This window comes from Dermacentor albipictus, chromosome 9 (assembly GCF_038994185.2).
Source record: "Dermacentor albipictus isolate Rhodes 1998 colony chromosome 9, USDA_Dalb.pri_finalv2, whole genome shotgun sequence".
NCBI classification, from domain to species: domain Eukaryota; kingdom Metazoa; phylum Arthropoda; class Arachnida; order Ixodida; family Ixodidae; genus Dermacentor; species Dermacentor albipictus.
Window position 1 is genome coordinate 132613667 of NC_091829.1, and position 17663 is coordinate 132631329.

Here is a 17663-nt window from a genome sequence, read left to right on the forward strand (position 1 = left end):
ATGGCTCGAGAATACCCCGCACCTCCGCCAGAAAATTGGCACGTTTTATTGACGGGCGATTTCTAAAAGAGGCCGTTGAAATCCGAGACCTCGAAAGGGCAACGCAGCACCGACAGAAGATATATATATATATATATATATATATATATATATATATATATATATATATATATATATATATATATATATATATATATACACCCATGTATATAGATAAACAGCCGATGACACAGGGTAAATGACGAGACATATCAATTCTTTTTTATGTGGCTTTTGTGGTTCGCACGATTGTCACGTGTACAATTGTAAACTTGCCCGTTCTTCGTTTATGCTTTGTTGTATGTGTCCTTTTTTGTGCTCCTTTGCGTTTTAATTGGTATTCCTAACTTTTTTCTATGACGCCGTTCTCAGCACCCATATTAGTAGTTAAAAACTACACAGTGCTATACCTGTCTCATGAGGTATTGATGGGCATATAGATTGAAAAGGGAGCACACATTTGAGAAATGCGCAATATTAAAACACACAAACTGCAGCGCTTGGTGCTCGCGCATGCCTCTACAAGTGCGCTGCCTTTCAAATTGGCGTAACATTCGCATTCATGGACGGATACAGCGTGGCTTCTCTGTGGCGCAGGCCCAGTGGAGAAGACAGTGCAAGACTTCTGGCGCATGGTGTGGCAAGAGGAAATCTGCAAGTTTATTATGGCTGCCAACTTGGTGGAAGACGGAAAGGTAGCTGGCACTTGCTATGTTCGCCGAAAGAACCGGTTTTGGTAATATAAAATTACGAAGCGATGCTTTAGAGGCAAACTTGAGCAAAAAGGCTGCACGAATTACTAGTGAATACGCGGTGGTCTTATGGACTTCATGAGCTTGGCTTGTTTTACTCTCCGGGCAAGACCAGGACGGCCCCCTTTTTTCTTGCTTTTATATTGGCTCAACCAAAAAGTGTTTGGTCTCTTATCCTATTTGCATGCAAAGATTTCAAACCAAAAAGAACGACTAACGTTATGGAACAGTTTTACTTGCATTTCTGACCAGGAACCGACCTCCTTCAGTGTAAAGAATACACAGTTAGACTAGGAGGTTTAACATATGATGATGTGATGTTCAGAGCAAATGTGCATTTTGATTTGTGCTCTTTCTCCAAGTCTTCGTGCTTCAGGAAAGAGCACAAATCACAATGTGGCATCCTGAATTGACGTATCCTGCATAGAATTAATTGCAAGCAACACGAAATATTTTTTTCGTTGTGCCTGACTCCGAATGGCAGTTAGAGCCGCAGACAGATTAACACTGTGGGTTCGCCAAATGGCGAATAATCGTCCACAACGCTCGGCGGCTGTCTGCTGTGGAACACGTGAAAACTAGGTGTACGTGTATCCTTACGCGCTTATTCTTAATTTATATCTCACGGATTTATCTTCGTCAGAGACCAGGTGGCAAAATAAGGTCCGTGAATCAACTTGGAAGGAACGCCGGTTTATTTTTCTTCTGGCGGCTTTATTTTTTTACCTAACGCCTTGCTGAAATGTATCATCCGAGTGGAAACGCATCCGGAACGAGGATGCCGCCCTTCAGCGATCTCCTCTGGTTTTTATCTGTCTAAATATCACCCTACTCTATTATCCCTGTGCTCTCTGGATGGACGGACGGACGGGACCGCAGCCGATCAGGATAACCACGGGCATCTCAGTGAGTGCCAAATTTTTATTTCGCACTTCACGCTCGGCTATGCTCGTTCAGCACTGGTGCGCTTCTTTGTTTTTATGGATGATATTTGGGAGTAGCTGGGGCACATCCAGCTAGTTGTTTTCACATATACCAAATGAATAGCGAAATAATTCGGCTGCAATGCACAAGACGAACGGAAATGTGAGGTGACGTCAATGCATCAAAATTATTCCCGACAGCAATCACCCTCCCTCGATGTCGTTTAGTCACCAGCCGTGTCGCACTCGCTTTCAGTGTTACACACCGTGTGCCAACTGCGTGCTTTGTCGCCCTTTTGTTCTTACTTGGCTGGTTTCTCTTGGCGCTCGCAAAGCGTGTGAGACAGAGTGCCGCAAAGAGTAATTCCTTTATTAGGTTTTCGGGCGCAATTCTTTAATGCCAATTTTCGGTTTTGGTCAGCTGCGCGTAATCGCTCATCCGTAACCACTGGGTACCCTGGTAATAAACAAAGGATAAAAGAAGCATCGCAACTAGTGGTCTTCATATTCAAGTTATTGTACATTACATCAGCTAGATAGCGCTGATATATAAAGTGTGCTAACTTCGCAGCTAGCGATGGAGCCCTAATTAAATGCTCTAAACAGAGCAGGTACGCAGAACAACTGCAACGCAACTGTTTGTCTCTAAGTATATAATACATACTGAAGTACTAAAGCGTCAAAAAGACGACACAACAAGAGACACGGACAAGCGCTCGTCCGTGTGTCTTCTTGTGTCGTCTTTTTGGCGCTTAAGCACTTCAGAACATGAACCAACTAGCCCAACAAAAGGTTCTGCTGGTATATAATACATATTTGACTGCGGCGAGGCGCAAGACACGTGACGAAATAAAGAGACAGACTGGACCAGTGCTTGTACCCTCTATTTTGTCTTCCTAGGTATACGTCGTGGCGCAAACTACATTTCTTGAAAAGGGGCAGAAGAAAGGAAGACAGTGAAGCGCCAAGCTAACAACAGTTTAATGACAGCCTGAGCAAACGCATAGGAGAAAAGACAACTTCCGCTCATGCGCAGGAAGCCAAGGTGTGACAGAATAACATTGTCATGATAACATGCTTTTGGATAAAGCACATTTCTGCGGAATATTATACGATAGATGTATGGCTAACATAATCATACCCTTTCTTTGTAATATAAAACGCTTCCAATAACTCCCTTGCAATTTGGTCCCTACTTTTGCCAAGAATCAATACTTGTTCAAAGCATGGCGTACAACGACAGGCTTTACGTGCGCAGGAAGATGCGCCTTGTCGCACTTACCGATACTATTAGCGTCCTAATATTGCGTATATCTAGGAAATCTATGCACCAACTTGCGCAAGAAGAAGTCCTTTTGTAATATTTCGTCTTCATTTCGTCACATGCTTTGCGCTTCACCGCAGTCAAATATGCTTCACGAACTGGCTCAAAATTCTACTCTTTCAAACAATTCTAAGACATAACGCATTTGCCTGCTACGGAACACGCGGAGGATTTATTGACCGGCGTTGAGGTGCATCCATCTAGCGAGTACGGCTTTCGTTACGCCGCTTCTTTTTTTCACTCTGTCTTCGTCGTGCAGCGCAAGGTTGAGCGGTACTGGCCTGAGACCTGCAGCAAGTATGGCGACATCATGGTGACGCTGGTGTCCGAGGAGGTGTTCGTCGACTACAGCATCCGGACCTTCAAAGTCCACAAGGTTTGCGCTGTCGAACCCTGAAAATTATGCCCTCAGTGTCAGCCGTTTACACGACAGATCGTACTTGGAAGCAGAGATTCTGGCACCTTATCTTACCACTTACGCACGTGTAGAGTATAGACAACCAGGCGCTGCCGTGCTTAAGCAGCCGTCCAGACGTCCACGTCTGTTCATTCCTTTCTGTGTCTGTCTCCTACGATCTCTGCTGCTACAATCAACGAATGCTTAATCACCCAAGGCTTCCTCATTTATTTCCCCCTCGTTGTACTGAGAATGACTGTGCACTAGATGATGATGGTGATGATGAAAAACTTTATTTATCCCCCTTTAAAGGGAAGGGAGCAATGCAATAGAGGGTGGGGGGAGGAACTACTTGAAGTAGGCCTCCTTTATCCTCTCAGCCCACTCCAGGATGTCCTCCTGAAGATCGGGCCTGGAGCTGCGCAAGGCAGCCTCCCACTGCTCCTCAGTACATATTAATTGCTTGAGGAAAGGGGGAAGGGGGTGCTTAGGGCACCCCCACATGATGTGGTTTAAGTCTGCTTTGGGAGAGACACAGAATTTACAATAGGCAGAAAGGTAAATGGCGGGATGAATGCGGTGGAGGAGATAAGGAAATGGAAAGGTGCGAGTCTGCAGCTCTCGCCACAGAACTTCACACATACGCGGGGATTTGCCCATGAGTGGCGGAAAGGTTAAGCGGTCAATTCGGCAGTGTGTGCAGATGTCCTTGGTAAGTAATAAGCCAACCCGCGCTGTCAACGGCGCCTCCTCCGTGGCGAGGTCCGAAACATCTGATGCCTGAGCCCGGACTGTACATCCTCGGGCACTGGCATGGGCCGCCTCGTTTCCGGCAAGGCCCGCATGCGCGGGAGTCTAAATTAATGAGTTCATGAGAGTGGCTTGTTGGGCTAGTTGGTACATGGTTATGCTAGGAGAATGCCAGCAAACTGTAGAGTAGGAAAAAATTGAGAGGCAGACATAGACAAAGAGACAGGAAGGTGGCTGGTGACTGGTGACCAGCCACCTTCCTGTCTCTTTGTCTATGTCTGCCTCTCGATTTTTTCCTACTCTAAAGTTTGCTGGCATTCTCCTAGTCTAAATTAATGCCACAGTTTGATGGAAAGGATGGGCCAAGAGGAGAGAAAGGGCTGGCTTAGAGACCCTACCCGCTCCGAAGTTATGTATTGCTGCATTGGAGTCGCTAACGATAACTGATGAATTTGGGATTGTGAGGGCCAGGACCATGGCCGCTTCCTCCGCCTCCTCCAAGGAAGAGCCAGGAATGGAGGCGGCCGCAGCGACCTGGCCTGAGAGTTAATGACTCATATTGCGTAATGATTTCTGTTCCCATATTCGGCGGCATCAACATAGACCACGTCTTTAGAGGTGGAGAATTGTTTTGGGACAGCCTTTTCACCCTGCCTCCTGCGCTGTTTCTGATGCACAGGGTGCATGTTTTTAGGAAGTGGAGGGATGCAGAGGTTCTTGTGTATGTGATGTGGGATGGTGTATTTAGTCTTGATGATGGGTGCCGGAGTGAAAGAAAGAGTTTGTAGAATGTGTCGACCTCTTGCGGTGTTAGAAAGTCTGCTATATTGGGATGTGAGGTGGGCTTCTGTGAGTTCAGTAAGTGTGTTGAAAGTTCCAGTAACCATTAGCCTTTCAGTGGAGGTACGTATGGGGACCCCCAGAGCGAATTTATATATTTTGCGTAAAAGAGTGTCGATCTTATCTGATTCTGGTTTAAGGAAATGTAGATATGGTGTTGCGAATGTAATCTTACTGATAACGAAGGCCTGAATCAAGCGAAGTTCGGCCTCCTGTAGTCCGCCATGTTTATTGGAGACTCGCCCTAGAAGGAGCAGGGTGTGATCGGCTGTGGTGTGGCTTGTATGTAGGGTATACGTGCTGAGCCAGTTGCTTTGAATCTGTAAACGCAGCACCCGGAGCCTGTTAAATCTAGTAAGGGGGGTGTGGTTTAGGATGACCTGTATACTAGACATGTGTTTTCCGGCCCTCCGGTGGGATGGCAGAAGAAGCAGCTCCGATTTTTGAGGGGAGCATGTGAGATTCATAGCCCCGGCATGAGCCACGACGGCGTCTGCTGTGGCCTGTAGAGTGTCTTGAATCTCTCCATCGGAGCCGCCAGTCGCCCAAAGAGTGATGAAACCGGCCTAGAGTGAAAACTTGAGATCGGGAATAGACCGCAATGTTTGTGCCATCGGCATCATGCAAAGAGTAAAAAGAAAAAGGGACAGCACAGGGCCTTGGGGCGTGCCGTAGCTACCTTAAACGTATGAAAGGGATCGCTCTGTGCCTATGTGTATTGTTGGGGTACGGTTGGATAAGAAGGTACATATGTAGTCATATGTGTTTCCGCCAACCCCAATGAGATTAAGCTCTCGGAGGATGGTGGAATGTGAAACGTTATTGAAGGCTCTGTGGAGGTCCAGACTGAGAATTGCTTGCGTATCTAGACTGCTATTGGGTGTAATGATGTCATGCTTCCTTCGTAGCATGGTATCGTGGCATGAGAGAGATTTTCGAAAACTTACCATTTCTGATGGATAAAGATTGTTGTCCTCCATGTATTTACTGAGTCGGTTGAGGATGACTTGTTCGAATGTTTTACCTAGACAAGAGGTTAGTGATATAGGCCTGAAATTAGAAGTGTTGAGTGGTTTGTTTGGCTTTGGGATAAAAATTACCTTAGCATCTTTCCATGAACTAGCGAGAGCGCCGGTGTAAAAGCAGTGATCGAAGTACGCCGTGATGGCTGTGACAGAGTTGTCGTCTAGATTGCGGAGTATTTATTGTAAATAAGGTCGGGGCCTGGTGCTGACATTGTGCGCAGGGTGGCGAGGGCATGACGAACCTCTGCTTCCGTGATAGCGGCGCTACGTAGCTCGTTGGGTTCGCCAGTATATTTTGGCATGCCATACTTCTGAGCGGGAGGGAGTTTTTTATGGCGGAGGTCGTCGAAGAATCCGTTGAGACTGTTTTTGTGTGCATGTAGCAGTTTGTTTATGCTATGGTTGTGGTGTGTGCGCGATGTGGTAGGGTCTGATAAGTGTCGCAAGAGTTGCCATGTGCGCTTGTTATCGAGATTTTCATGCATGCTTTCACATACCTGGTGCCACTGCTGGCAGGCCAGTTGTGTGGCGCATTCCTAGATCCGGAGGTCTAATTTGGCAATTCTGAGTCTTAGTTTTCGGTTGAACCGTTGCCTCTTCCACCGTTTGAAAAGAGATTGTTTGGCTTCCCACATGTGTAGAAGCTTGGAATCAACCGTAGTGAGAGCAGTTTCGGGGGGCAGAGTGTTAGTGTGCAAAAATAAGCGGTGTGTATGTCGTCTTCGCAGTCCTTGTTCTTCTCGATGTACGTTATTTTTGATCATGAATTAACAACTAGCTCAAGGAACCACCCTTGTTAGTGTGCGTCCGGGCGTCTGAGTGTAGTTTCTGAACCCATTCTGAAATGTCTTGAATGTTTGTGGGAGCTGATATCTGACGGCCCTCTCGAAAATCGTCCCAATTGGTAAGGCTGAGGCGTTTGAGTGCAAGGGTTTGTGTTTGCATTGTAGTGTGATGGTAATGATGTAATGGTCGCTACCGAGGTTAACTTGTGAGTGCTGTCATGTGACGTGTTGGATGCTGTGTGTGAGCGTAAGATCAGGGGAGGTGTCCTTAGCTACGCTATTGCCTAGCCTGGTTGGTGCATCGATGTCGTTATGTAATGTGAGTCTGTGGTCTTGTATGTGGATCCATGGGGCTCTGCCCTTAGGAGTAGAAACGGAGTACCCCACAAATGGTTGGGTGCGTTGAAATCTCCAAGAATTAGGAGAGGGTGGTGGGTGGCAATAGCTTGAGCAAAAAGGGAGTCAAAGCGGCGAAGTTTGTCTCGTGGCCGATTATAGATGTCGAGAATGTAAAGGCCAGATGCATTATTTTTGCGAAGAATAATTTCTGTAACATGATGCTCTATATAGACGCTGTCGAATTAGGAGTGATTGGCAGTGAGGTGCTTTTGCGTACGAATTGCTGTATCGGGCCGGGAAACCTTATTGTTCTAATAGACATTATAGCCGGGGAAGCTGATTAGTCCGTGAGTTTCCTGAAGCGCAATGACAGCTGGGAGATTAGAAGAGGAGGCTAGAAACTGCTGGAGGTGTGCTTTGTTTTTTCGAAACCCCCTACAGTTCCACTGCCACACTTCAAACTCGGGGCGTGAAAAATCTTGATAAACAAGTTCCCAAAAGGTACCGAGGTACCTTTCAGGTACCTCGGTACTCTTAAAACTCTTAAAAGTAGCCTCTGGTAGCTCTTAAAACACACAACTTTCCTGAAAAGACAAGTCCGCTGGGCAGGGTTGAGGGAACGCGCGATAGAGGTAGAAGCAGCGTTTACATTGCCCGCTATGGTGACAGGCCGATTTGTGGGCACTCTTTCAAAAAAAAAAACAGCTGTTATTTCTTTTTATGACTTGCGATACCACGTGTCCCTAGGTAGCATTCAGAGCTGTCCCTTCTGGAAGAAATTTTCATATTTAGGCCGCACGACCTCCAGCGATGGAAAGCTTTGAATATTCTTTCTATGTATGGCGTGTTTATGGTGACACAGGGGGAGACGAGATGATTATTTCACATTAAGTCATCACACCTATGGAATTCCCCAAGCAGCTGAGACAGCTTTTCATGCGAATGTGGAGAGTGTCTTGAGTTGAAGAAGTATGCCGACCTGCTGTCAGAGATGCAAGAAGCCAGAACGGACATTTAACTTGCATAGTAAGCGCAGTCGGCTTCGTCTCTGCATTATCGAGTGATGGTTATTTTGACGACGAAGGAATCTTGTGGCGCCAATATTCTACTGGAAGTATGTGCAGCACAATAAAATTATTCACCGATGCTTATCACGCCATACAGTTTCTTGCGCATCAGTTAAATTTGCGCTTGACCGATTTGCCAAACACTGATGTTCATTACTGATGGAATGACCTACAGGCGAAAGTCGCAAAGAGGAGAGAGAAATATAAATGGGATGGGATGGCCTTACCATACAACTTGTACTTGGTTGTGCCTATACGTCTCCCTCAGCATCTTATCGAGAGAGAGATAAAGATAAACGGAATGGGAGAGGCACGGAGGTTAAGCAGATATGATTCTGGCGTGCTACTCTGCACTGAGGGAAGGGTAAGGAGAAATGAAAGACGGAGAGAACGACGGAGAAGAAAAAAGAAAGGAAAGAAAAAAACGTAGCAAAGTCGTGAACATCCATGAGAACTGGTGTTCCAATAGGCCACTCGAACTTAAAATTTCGGGAGTGCCTTCACTATCTTGTGGTGTGACGACTGTATAGGTCGGCGTTCCAAAACTGTCTGCTCCGAAAGCGGCCGGTCATCAAGAAGCGCCAGCGCGGTCGCGAGTGGCTACCTGTATGAGCTGCATCGGGGACTATGGGAGAGAACGTGTTCGATAGTTAACGCCGCAGTGGTACCACGCGGCACTCATCCGATGCGGAAATGCGACGCTAAGCCACAAACGGTAAAGTGCTGTTGTTTCGGGTCGGCATAGTCGAGATGGAGGAGGAAGTTGCAGACAGAGGTCTAGTCGATGTAGACGTGTGTGTTGAAACTAGGTGTGTTCCACAACTGTTGTAAGGCATCATATGGAAACAGTCGAAATTTTTCTGCTGTGTCTGTTCTCGACAGTGGGATTGGTTCATGCACACCCTCTTCGTGAGCATATGAATCAGCTTCATCGGCATGTTCATTGCCCATTATGCCACATTGGCTAGGGAGCCACTGAAAAGTGCGTTTTGTCCTTGCTTGACAAGGCAATGAAGGAGCACTCGGAGTTCTAGCACTATTTGTTCGTAGGTCAATGACGTAAGGCGGAAACCAAGCAATGTAGAGCTGCCTTGGAGTTAGTGAAAATGCTCCATTGTTGAAGTTGCTTCCTGCCGAGTTATGCGAAGTGTGCTGCGACGACCAGCAAGCATCGCGGCTGTCGATGTAGCCCGATGGGATGTCTTGAACTTCAAGGTGGTGACTTTCGTTGGGAAAATCACTGATCCTGCAGAACCATTCACGGTGGTAAAACAATCACTCAATATATATGTATGGTCATTGTATTTTTCGTACTGCAAGAGCAATGGATGTTGCTTGGGAGCTGGTGCGAGAGTTGTGCCTTCATTCGAATTACTGGTACTGTCAGTATTTAAACTAAATAATTTTTGCTACAAGAATAGGTTGCTACAGCTAAACAATACCATGGCATTTGAAGGCCATAAAATAAAAACAGTTGACATTAATAAACCTGTTTAAAATTCCTTTAAAATGCAGTGCTTAGAAGTTAAAATTCAAAATGCTTACTTCCGTGACAGGGGTTGCATCACGATGTCGTACTATACTTCCTATAACAGCCAAAGTACAGATTTATAATGCAGCATTTAACGCAAGTTGATATTATTGCTTTTTAGTACGGTGTAAACCACCAAAACTGACATACATACAGTTCTTACGTTACAGAAGCAGATAATTTGCTGTGTTGGAAATACACATTAATACTCAAGCACCAGAGAGCCGTTTCATAATTTTATTTGTAAAATACCTTACAAGGCCCCTACATGGGGATTGACTAAGGGGGGCATACAATCAAGTACATACAATAACAATAATAACAATACATACAATAATAATTAAAAAAAACATTAGCTACATACGCTGCATATGAGTACAATAAAAGGGAACTCTATAAGTTTGTTACAAACGTATAACAGTGCAAGAAAAAGGTAGAAAAAATAACATAGAACAGTGAGTGTGATATTATTGGTTAACAAGGGTTAAGCGAGTTCAGTGAGTGCTTGGATTTTTCGCGGTCAGTTTCCGCAACTATGTTGTCGGGAAGGTTGTTCCAGAGCCGCATGGCACGTGGGATTGACAACCACTTAAATGCCTCTGTTTTGCCATAGATACGCGTGAATCTGTGCGACGTATGCGATGACGTTTCTAGGCGCAGGTAACGTTTGTTAGTGTGGTGGGCGTGTTTATGAAATAATGACAAAAGGTCTATGTCGCGACGATTACTTAGCAGCTGAAGTGAAAGGTGGATCTTTATTTAAGTTACGCTAGAACGGTAGTCATAATTTCGGGAAATGAAACGTGCGGCTCTATCTTGGATTGATTCCAGCATGGTAATTAAGTAATTTTGGTGGGGAGACCAGACTGGAGCGGCGAACTCAAGTCGAGGGCGAACAAATGTCTGAAATGCCAGTTTGCGGATAAGTGGTGGTGAGTTCCGAAGGTTACGTCGCAGGTAACCCAGTCATCGAGAAGCACTGGCTCAGATGGTGGTAATGTGAGAAGTCCAGGAGAGGTTTGTTGAAAGATTTACGCCTAGATATTTAAATGATGAGTTCCGAGATAATGGGACATTTTTAATACAGTAAGAATAGTCCAAGTTAGTGCGTTTGCGGGTGAAAAACATCACTTTACATTTTGATGAATTTAATGTCATTAGCCAGGTGTCACACCAATTAATAATTTCGTTAAGGTCATTTTGGAGGGTCAGGAGGTCATCGGAGGTGTTAATAGAACGATAGATAATGCAGTCGTCAGCGAAAATGCGCATGCATGATGATAAGTTATTGGGTATGTCATTAATGTATATCAGAAAGAGTAAGGGACCGAGAACGCTTCCTTGTGGTACACCGGATGAAACATCTGAAAGGGGTGAGGAGACGCTATTAGCGAAAGTAAACTGCTGTCTGTTAGAAAGAAAATTTCGAAGCCAGGATAGAGTTAGTGAATCAAGTTTTAATGATGATAACTTCAAAATATTCTTCATAATTTGCTAGGAACTACATGAACCAATTACCCTCATTAGAGCTGTCCCATTCATGCTAAGACGTGAAATCTTGAGATATGGTCGATTCCATACTTCACAACACTGTATAAACATCAATCGCTAATACATTATCTACGATTTCCTTTGAGCAATTACAAGCATACTGAGAAATTCAGCAGGAAAAAACTCCGCTCATACTTTGCTTACTTGTAATGCATCCGATGTGATTATTATACTGCCTTTGTGTATCGTTATGAGTGTACACTGTACAACCTCTTTCGTTTTCTTAGCAAAAACATTCTCAAATGCAGGTAACTCGCCGTGATGGAAATAATGTTTCAGTATTTCCATTCATGAGGAAGTACAGTTATCGCTAAAATTACATGTGAATCACTGTACATGTACACGCACTGCTTGCTGTACTATTGCCTCGTCTTGATTTTGGGCCTCGTCAAGCTACCTATGTTGCTTTTACCCCAAAATGAACATCCAGCATGTAAACTGGAGCATAAAATTTATGTGATTTGATTTGAATTGAATGAATTTGAATTGGAAAGAATTGTGGATAAATGTTAATGGAGAATACCTTAGTAACTTTCGATTCGCTGATGATATTGCCTTGCTTAGTAACTCAGGGGACCAAATGCAATGCATGCTCACTGACCTGGAGAGGCAAAGCAGAAGGGTGGGTCTAAAAATTAATCTGCTGAAAACTAAAGTAATGTTTAACAGTCTCGAAAGAGAACAGCAGTTTACGATAGGTAGCGAGGCACTCGAAGTGGTAAGGGAATACATCTACTTAGGACAGGTAGTGACCGCAGATCCGGATCATGAAACTGAAATAATCAGAAGAATAAGAATGGGCTGGGGTGCGTTTGGCAGGCATTCTAAGATCATGAACAGCAGGTTGCCATTATCCCTCAAGAAAAACGTGTATAACAGCTGTGTCTTACCAGTACTCACGTACGGGGCAGAAACCTGGAGGCTTACGAAAACGGTTCTACTTAAATTGAGGATGACGCAACGAGCTATGGAAAGAAGAATGATAGGTGTAACGTTAAGGGATAAGAAAAGAGCAGATTGGGTGAGGGAACAAACGCGAATTGATGATGTCTTAGTTGAAATCAAGAAAAAGAAATGGGCATGGGCAGGACATGTAATGAGGAGGGAAGATAACCGATGGTCATTAAGGGTGACGGACTGTATTACAAGGAAGGGGAGCGTAGCAGAGGGCGGCAGAAAGTTAGGTGGGCGGATGAAATTAAGACGTTTGCAGGGAAAACATGGCCACAATTTCTATGGTGGCGCTTTTGAAGATGCCTAAGATTCGCTGGACCAATTCGAGCGTGTCGCCGGTTAAAAAGACTGGGGCTCCTAGCAAGACCTGGCCAATGTCTATTTTGTGCTTCAACGCAATGCGCGTACGTGGTTTGTGAACCGGTAGAGAGGTTTAACCACATGGAATGCCTTCCGCACCCAGCTGCTAAACACATTCACTAATAGTGACAGAAGAGACAACGCGCAGTTCCTTCTCGAATCCCGTATTCAGAAACCAAACGATAGCGTGGCCATGTTTGCAGAAGATATGACCCGCCTTTTGCGCAAAGCAGACCCTCAGATGGCGGAAGAAAAGAAGATGCGCTATCTCTTGCGCCGAGTGAAGGAGGAACTGTTTGCCGGACTCCTGGGGAACCCACCGACGGCAATGGCCGAATTTGCCAAGGAGGCTACAGCTATCGAACGGGCAATACAGCAATGGTACCGCCAGTATGGTCGCAAGAACTCACCGGTAAATGCTCCAATTCTACCTGAGAGCTGCGGCACGTCTCTGCGTGAAGTCATCCGAGAGATATTGCGAGAGGAGATCCGGCAGCTCGGGATTTCTCCCATGGCACCAGCAGTGGCTTCTGTCGCTGATATTGTTCGGGAGGATGTTCGACAGGCCTTTTCGTCTCCCGACTGGCAGGCCGTGCCGCGATGATTAACCTACGCGGAAACTGTTTGTCGTCCACCTCCCGCCAATTTCATGCTGCTCACACCGTAAACCAGTTCAGTTTGGTTCAGTTTATTTACAACGCAATGGTGGCGGTCTAACAGGCAAAAAGTTATCATAGAAAACTTGAGGGGACCTGGGGAACATGCAGCAGACAAAGTGGTACAGCCACAAAACAACAATTTGAAAGACTTTACATCACAAGGTATTTTGAAATAGTTGAAACAATATACATTGCAAGATAAAAGCAGACGCAGATATGGCAACTACGAACATCTTTTCCTGTGCATTGAAAACAGAGAAACGTGAAAAATAAATATGCAATTGTGGTAAAGGGTTCTTCACTCGTTCAACAAAAAAAATCTTATTTGCGACTTGAATTTATAGAGTTGCATGCTCAAATTCACTTGTGAATTCATGCGCTTTGTATGATAGGCGAGGACAGCCCTTCCATAATTTGTACGTGTTCGTGGTGTTGTTATCCGTTTGTTACACAGTGCATAACGAGATGACGTTGTGTGTGCTGAATGTAACAGTATATGTTTACGTATGTGCGGCAGAAGTTTGTAGTCATATATTTTACTCGCTTTCAGCAAATTCTGTTTAATGAACAAAAAATTAGTTGGTCGATATTTGGCTTCACTATCACAATTCTGAAGAATCATCAGCACTTTCTTCTGCAGTACCTTCAGTTTGTTATAATTGGTAGTACCCCAAACTTAGCTGTAGTACCCCAAACTAGGGTGCAGTATAGTATAAACGGGAGTAGAAGTCAGCATAATATATCGCTTTCTGTACCTGCAGACGAATTAGATCTGACAATTTGTATAATAAACCAACTGTTCTGCTTAGTCCTGAACTTAGATTGTTTAGGTGTGTATTCCACGAAATACTTTCTTCAAAGCACACACATAAAAATTTTTGACACTTTACGCGTGCTATGACGGTGTCTTGGAATATCAGAGTGAGACCATTGTCACATGCCATTTCAAGCCTATGCAATTGAGTAGTATTGTTTCTTGCGCTTCGTTACAAAAACTTTTTCTTGCTGGATGTTATGTAATATTAGTTGATTTATTTGAACTCTTTGTGCATGACTGACCGTCATCCTGCTGTTTTGCCAACTGTGAGGGGCTCGGGACCTCGTCAAGCTGCTCAAGCTTTTATTCCCGTACTCCTCCTATTCCAAGGGAAATAAAGTTGATTGATTGATTGATTGATGTTTAGTTAATAGCTTTCGACAAGTCGTAGTTAGTCTTCGGGTTCAGTGCTAAATTGCTTGCATGAAGCTAACTATCAAGCTGCATTATGTAGTCGTTAATTGTGTTCTGAAGGTCATTAAATGTACGCGCAGAACAAGATAACCACTACGACCCAGCCATCATCGCCACCCCCGACGCCCTATTTTCGACAGTTACTTTCAAAAAATGAAGCGCCAACGGTAACGGCACACAAAGAAGGAACAAGAAAATCTACTTGCAACTGTTTATTGAAGTCAAAGGTGGCTCATTATATTGCCATGGGAAGAGGGGGTCGAAAAAAGAGGGACACTGATTATGTCAATGCGCACGTGCGAGAACACTGAAGATAATTTCGAAGGAAATCGCGGATAATGAAAATCTAAAACTTATCTAAAAACGCTCTTTCATTGTTATAAATCTTAAGAGACGTGGTGCTCACACAGGCGTCCCCTCTTTTCTTAATCTGGTTGGCCTCCAATAACTCACGCGCCACCGAATCTTTACTTGTAAACATGATTGTTGTGTCATGAAGCCTTGCTTCATATGCTTGTTTCTCGTCATTCCCGCAGGCCTTGCAATGAAGCAGCAAGTTTGAACCATAGCCGTTTTTTAATGAAAGCTTATGGTTCCGCAGGCGTTCATTGATACATCGGCCAGTTTAACCGAAACACTCTTTCCCACACTTTAGTGGTATGCGATATACTACCGCTTTTTCACGCTTAACAAAAGGTTTCGTATGTTTAATAGAACACCCTACTTCGAGTGATCAGAACCAATCAGGCGGCACAAAGTAGCAAGCTTTCGGGGCGCGGAAAAACCACATTTCACGGTGACGTGTATAAGATTATGCGCCACTCTCTGAGAATAAGGTATCACCACTGGTTTAGTTTTCTTGTCAAATGTTTGACATTCTTCACTGCTTCTTTTTCTTTCTTTTTTCACCCTTTTTAAAAGCGCCTCCGAAACTGCGCTTCAAACCAAACAAGGAAAGCCAGCCTTCCTCAACTTCAACATCTGTTCGTCAAAGCTTGCTTGGGCCTTATAACAGCACGATTTTTTAAGGGCGGACTCGAGGCACATAGTGGCAATGGCATGTTTTACAGTCTTATTGTGTGTAGAATCATGCGGCAACAATTCTTTGCGGGCACGGGGTGGGTGCATCCAGCAGGAGCCTTCGTCAGTAAGGGTTATGTCAAGATCCAAAACTGTAAGCTGTTATCATTGGCTAGTTCAAAAGTAAAATCTAAGCCTTTTTCTTGCTGTCTAAAATCACATAAAATGCCCTCCACAGTATGCGAGTAAGTTATGGGAGATCGTTCCGTCAGTAAACTTAAAAAATCATCAAAATACCTAAATACCTTGAGCGCTTTGCCTCCGTCAAACACCTTGGATAGCGCTCTATCGATGCCCGCAAGGAAAATGTTGCAAAGTACGGGCGGGAGCCACGCACGCGCCAATACGAATTCCTTTCTTTTGCACATAAAACTGACCTTGAACGGAAACAGCTGTTGAACACAAATAATACTTCAGCAGTGCTATGACGTTATCCATAGAAATTCCCGCGCTATTCTGAAAGGATACCTGCCCGTTCATCTCAATGCAGCTCAGGACGGCAGCTAACAATTCTGTTTGCGGGATAGAGTAAAAAAGATCAACGTCTATTGAAAACAAGCATCCGAGCAACTTGGTCTCACGTAAAAAAGATATGATGTCAAGGCTATTCTTTACCATTAACGGGTCATCTATAACCAAGGTATTAAGCTGCTTTTGAAGGTAACGGCTAACGTTGTTTTGCCAGGAACCTCTTTCGCTCACAATACATCTGAACGGTATACCCTCTTTCTGCGTTTTTGCATTAAAGAATACATTTAAACAGTTTTCCCTTCATTTCTGGGTGCCATTAGCAAGCTTCTGTAGTCCGAGGTGTTCACACGAAGATATGGCACGACTCTTAACAAAAAAAGAAACAAAATGTCATCGGTGTTAGTAATAGGCCGGTAGATAAGGCAGTCATCAGCGAATATGCGGATGTTAGAGCATATGTTAGCAGACAAATGATTAATATAGATGAGAAAAAGAAAAGAGCCCAAGACGGTGCCCTGGGGTACCCCAGATATAATAGAGGAATAAGAAGATGAACATTCATTAGCAAAGACAAACTGCTGCTGATTAGTGAGAAAGCTGCATATCTAATTAAAAACATGTTCGTTAAGATTGAGAGGAGAAAGTTTTAGGAACAGTCGTTTGTGAGGAACTTTGTCAAAAGCTTTTTCAAAATCGAGGAAGAGGGCGCCACTAGGAATGTTAAGGTCAATGCTAGAGCTAAGGTCGTTAATAAAGAGGGCTAACTGTGTTTTGCCAGACAAACCTTTTAAAAAGCCATGCTGGTTAGGGTGGCAGTAGACCGATACTAGAAATTTTATAATTTGAGAGAAAATTTTATGTTCCATTAGTTTAGAAGTGATACATGTGATAGATATAGGTCGATAATTATGACGAGAAGATGAAGGCCCTTTTTTGGGGGACTGGGATGACTTTGCCTAAATTCCAGTCATGGTGTATAATGGCTGATGAAAGGGATTGCTGAAATACATGATACAATATGATGCTAGTTGCATGTCTTGTATTTTTTAACACTTTAGTACTAATTTTGTCGACACCAGCTGAGGCGGTTAATTTCAAAGAGTCGATTATTTTGACAATGCCATGAGGTTCGAAGCTGAAGCCCGCCATAGGTGGAAAGTTATAGGAAGGGAAATCGGGTAATTCGTTATCTGGTTCGTGGGTGAAAACTTTGCTGAATGATAAATTTAAAACTTCCGGAACGTCATGATCGTCAATTGGATTATTATCATCGTCACAGTATTATGTTTCTGATGGGGTTAGGATTGATGCATTTCCGGAATTGACGTGGGTTTGTACAAATCATGTCGGGTAGAGTAGAAGAAAAAAATGAGCGTCTAGTTTTGTATACTTGTAGGTTATAGGATTTTTCTGCTTCGTAATAATTTTACCACGTGGTGTGGTTATTGGTTTTTTTGGCGGCTTGGAAAAGTCTTTTTCTCTTGTTATGCGTTTTAGCACGGAATTGAACCAAGGTGATTCATGGCGCTCAGTTACGGTGATGGTAGGTGTAAATTTTTCGATTAGAGCGTGCATTTTGTTTTTG

General features: G+C 44.1%; 1 protein-coding gene across 14 annotated transcripts in view; it reads left to right on the forward strand.

The window, feature by feature from the left end:
* The window catches only part of LOC135915563 (receptor-type tyrosine-protein phosphatase kappa-like), a 682443-nt gene that overhangs the window by 353880 nt on the left and 310900 nt on the right, over positions 1-17663 (forward strand). For 10 of the 14 annotated variants that reach the window (XR_011508500.1, XM_065448678.2, XM_065448676.2 and 7 more), the window contains 3 exons: positions 637-734; positions 1671-1697; positions 3298-3414. Coding sequence is in view for 13 of the 14 variants with exons in the window: in XM_065448678.2 (XP_065304750.2) it covers positions 637-734; positions 1671-1697; positions 3298-3414 (242 nt within the window). In the remaining variant the exon portion in view is untranslated. The remainder of the gene's footprint in view (positions 1-636; positions 735-1670; positions 1698-3297; positions 3415-17663) is intronic. The other 4 variants (XM_070525411.1, XM_070525418.1, XM_070525417.1 and 1 more) reach the window with 2 other exon arrangements.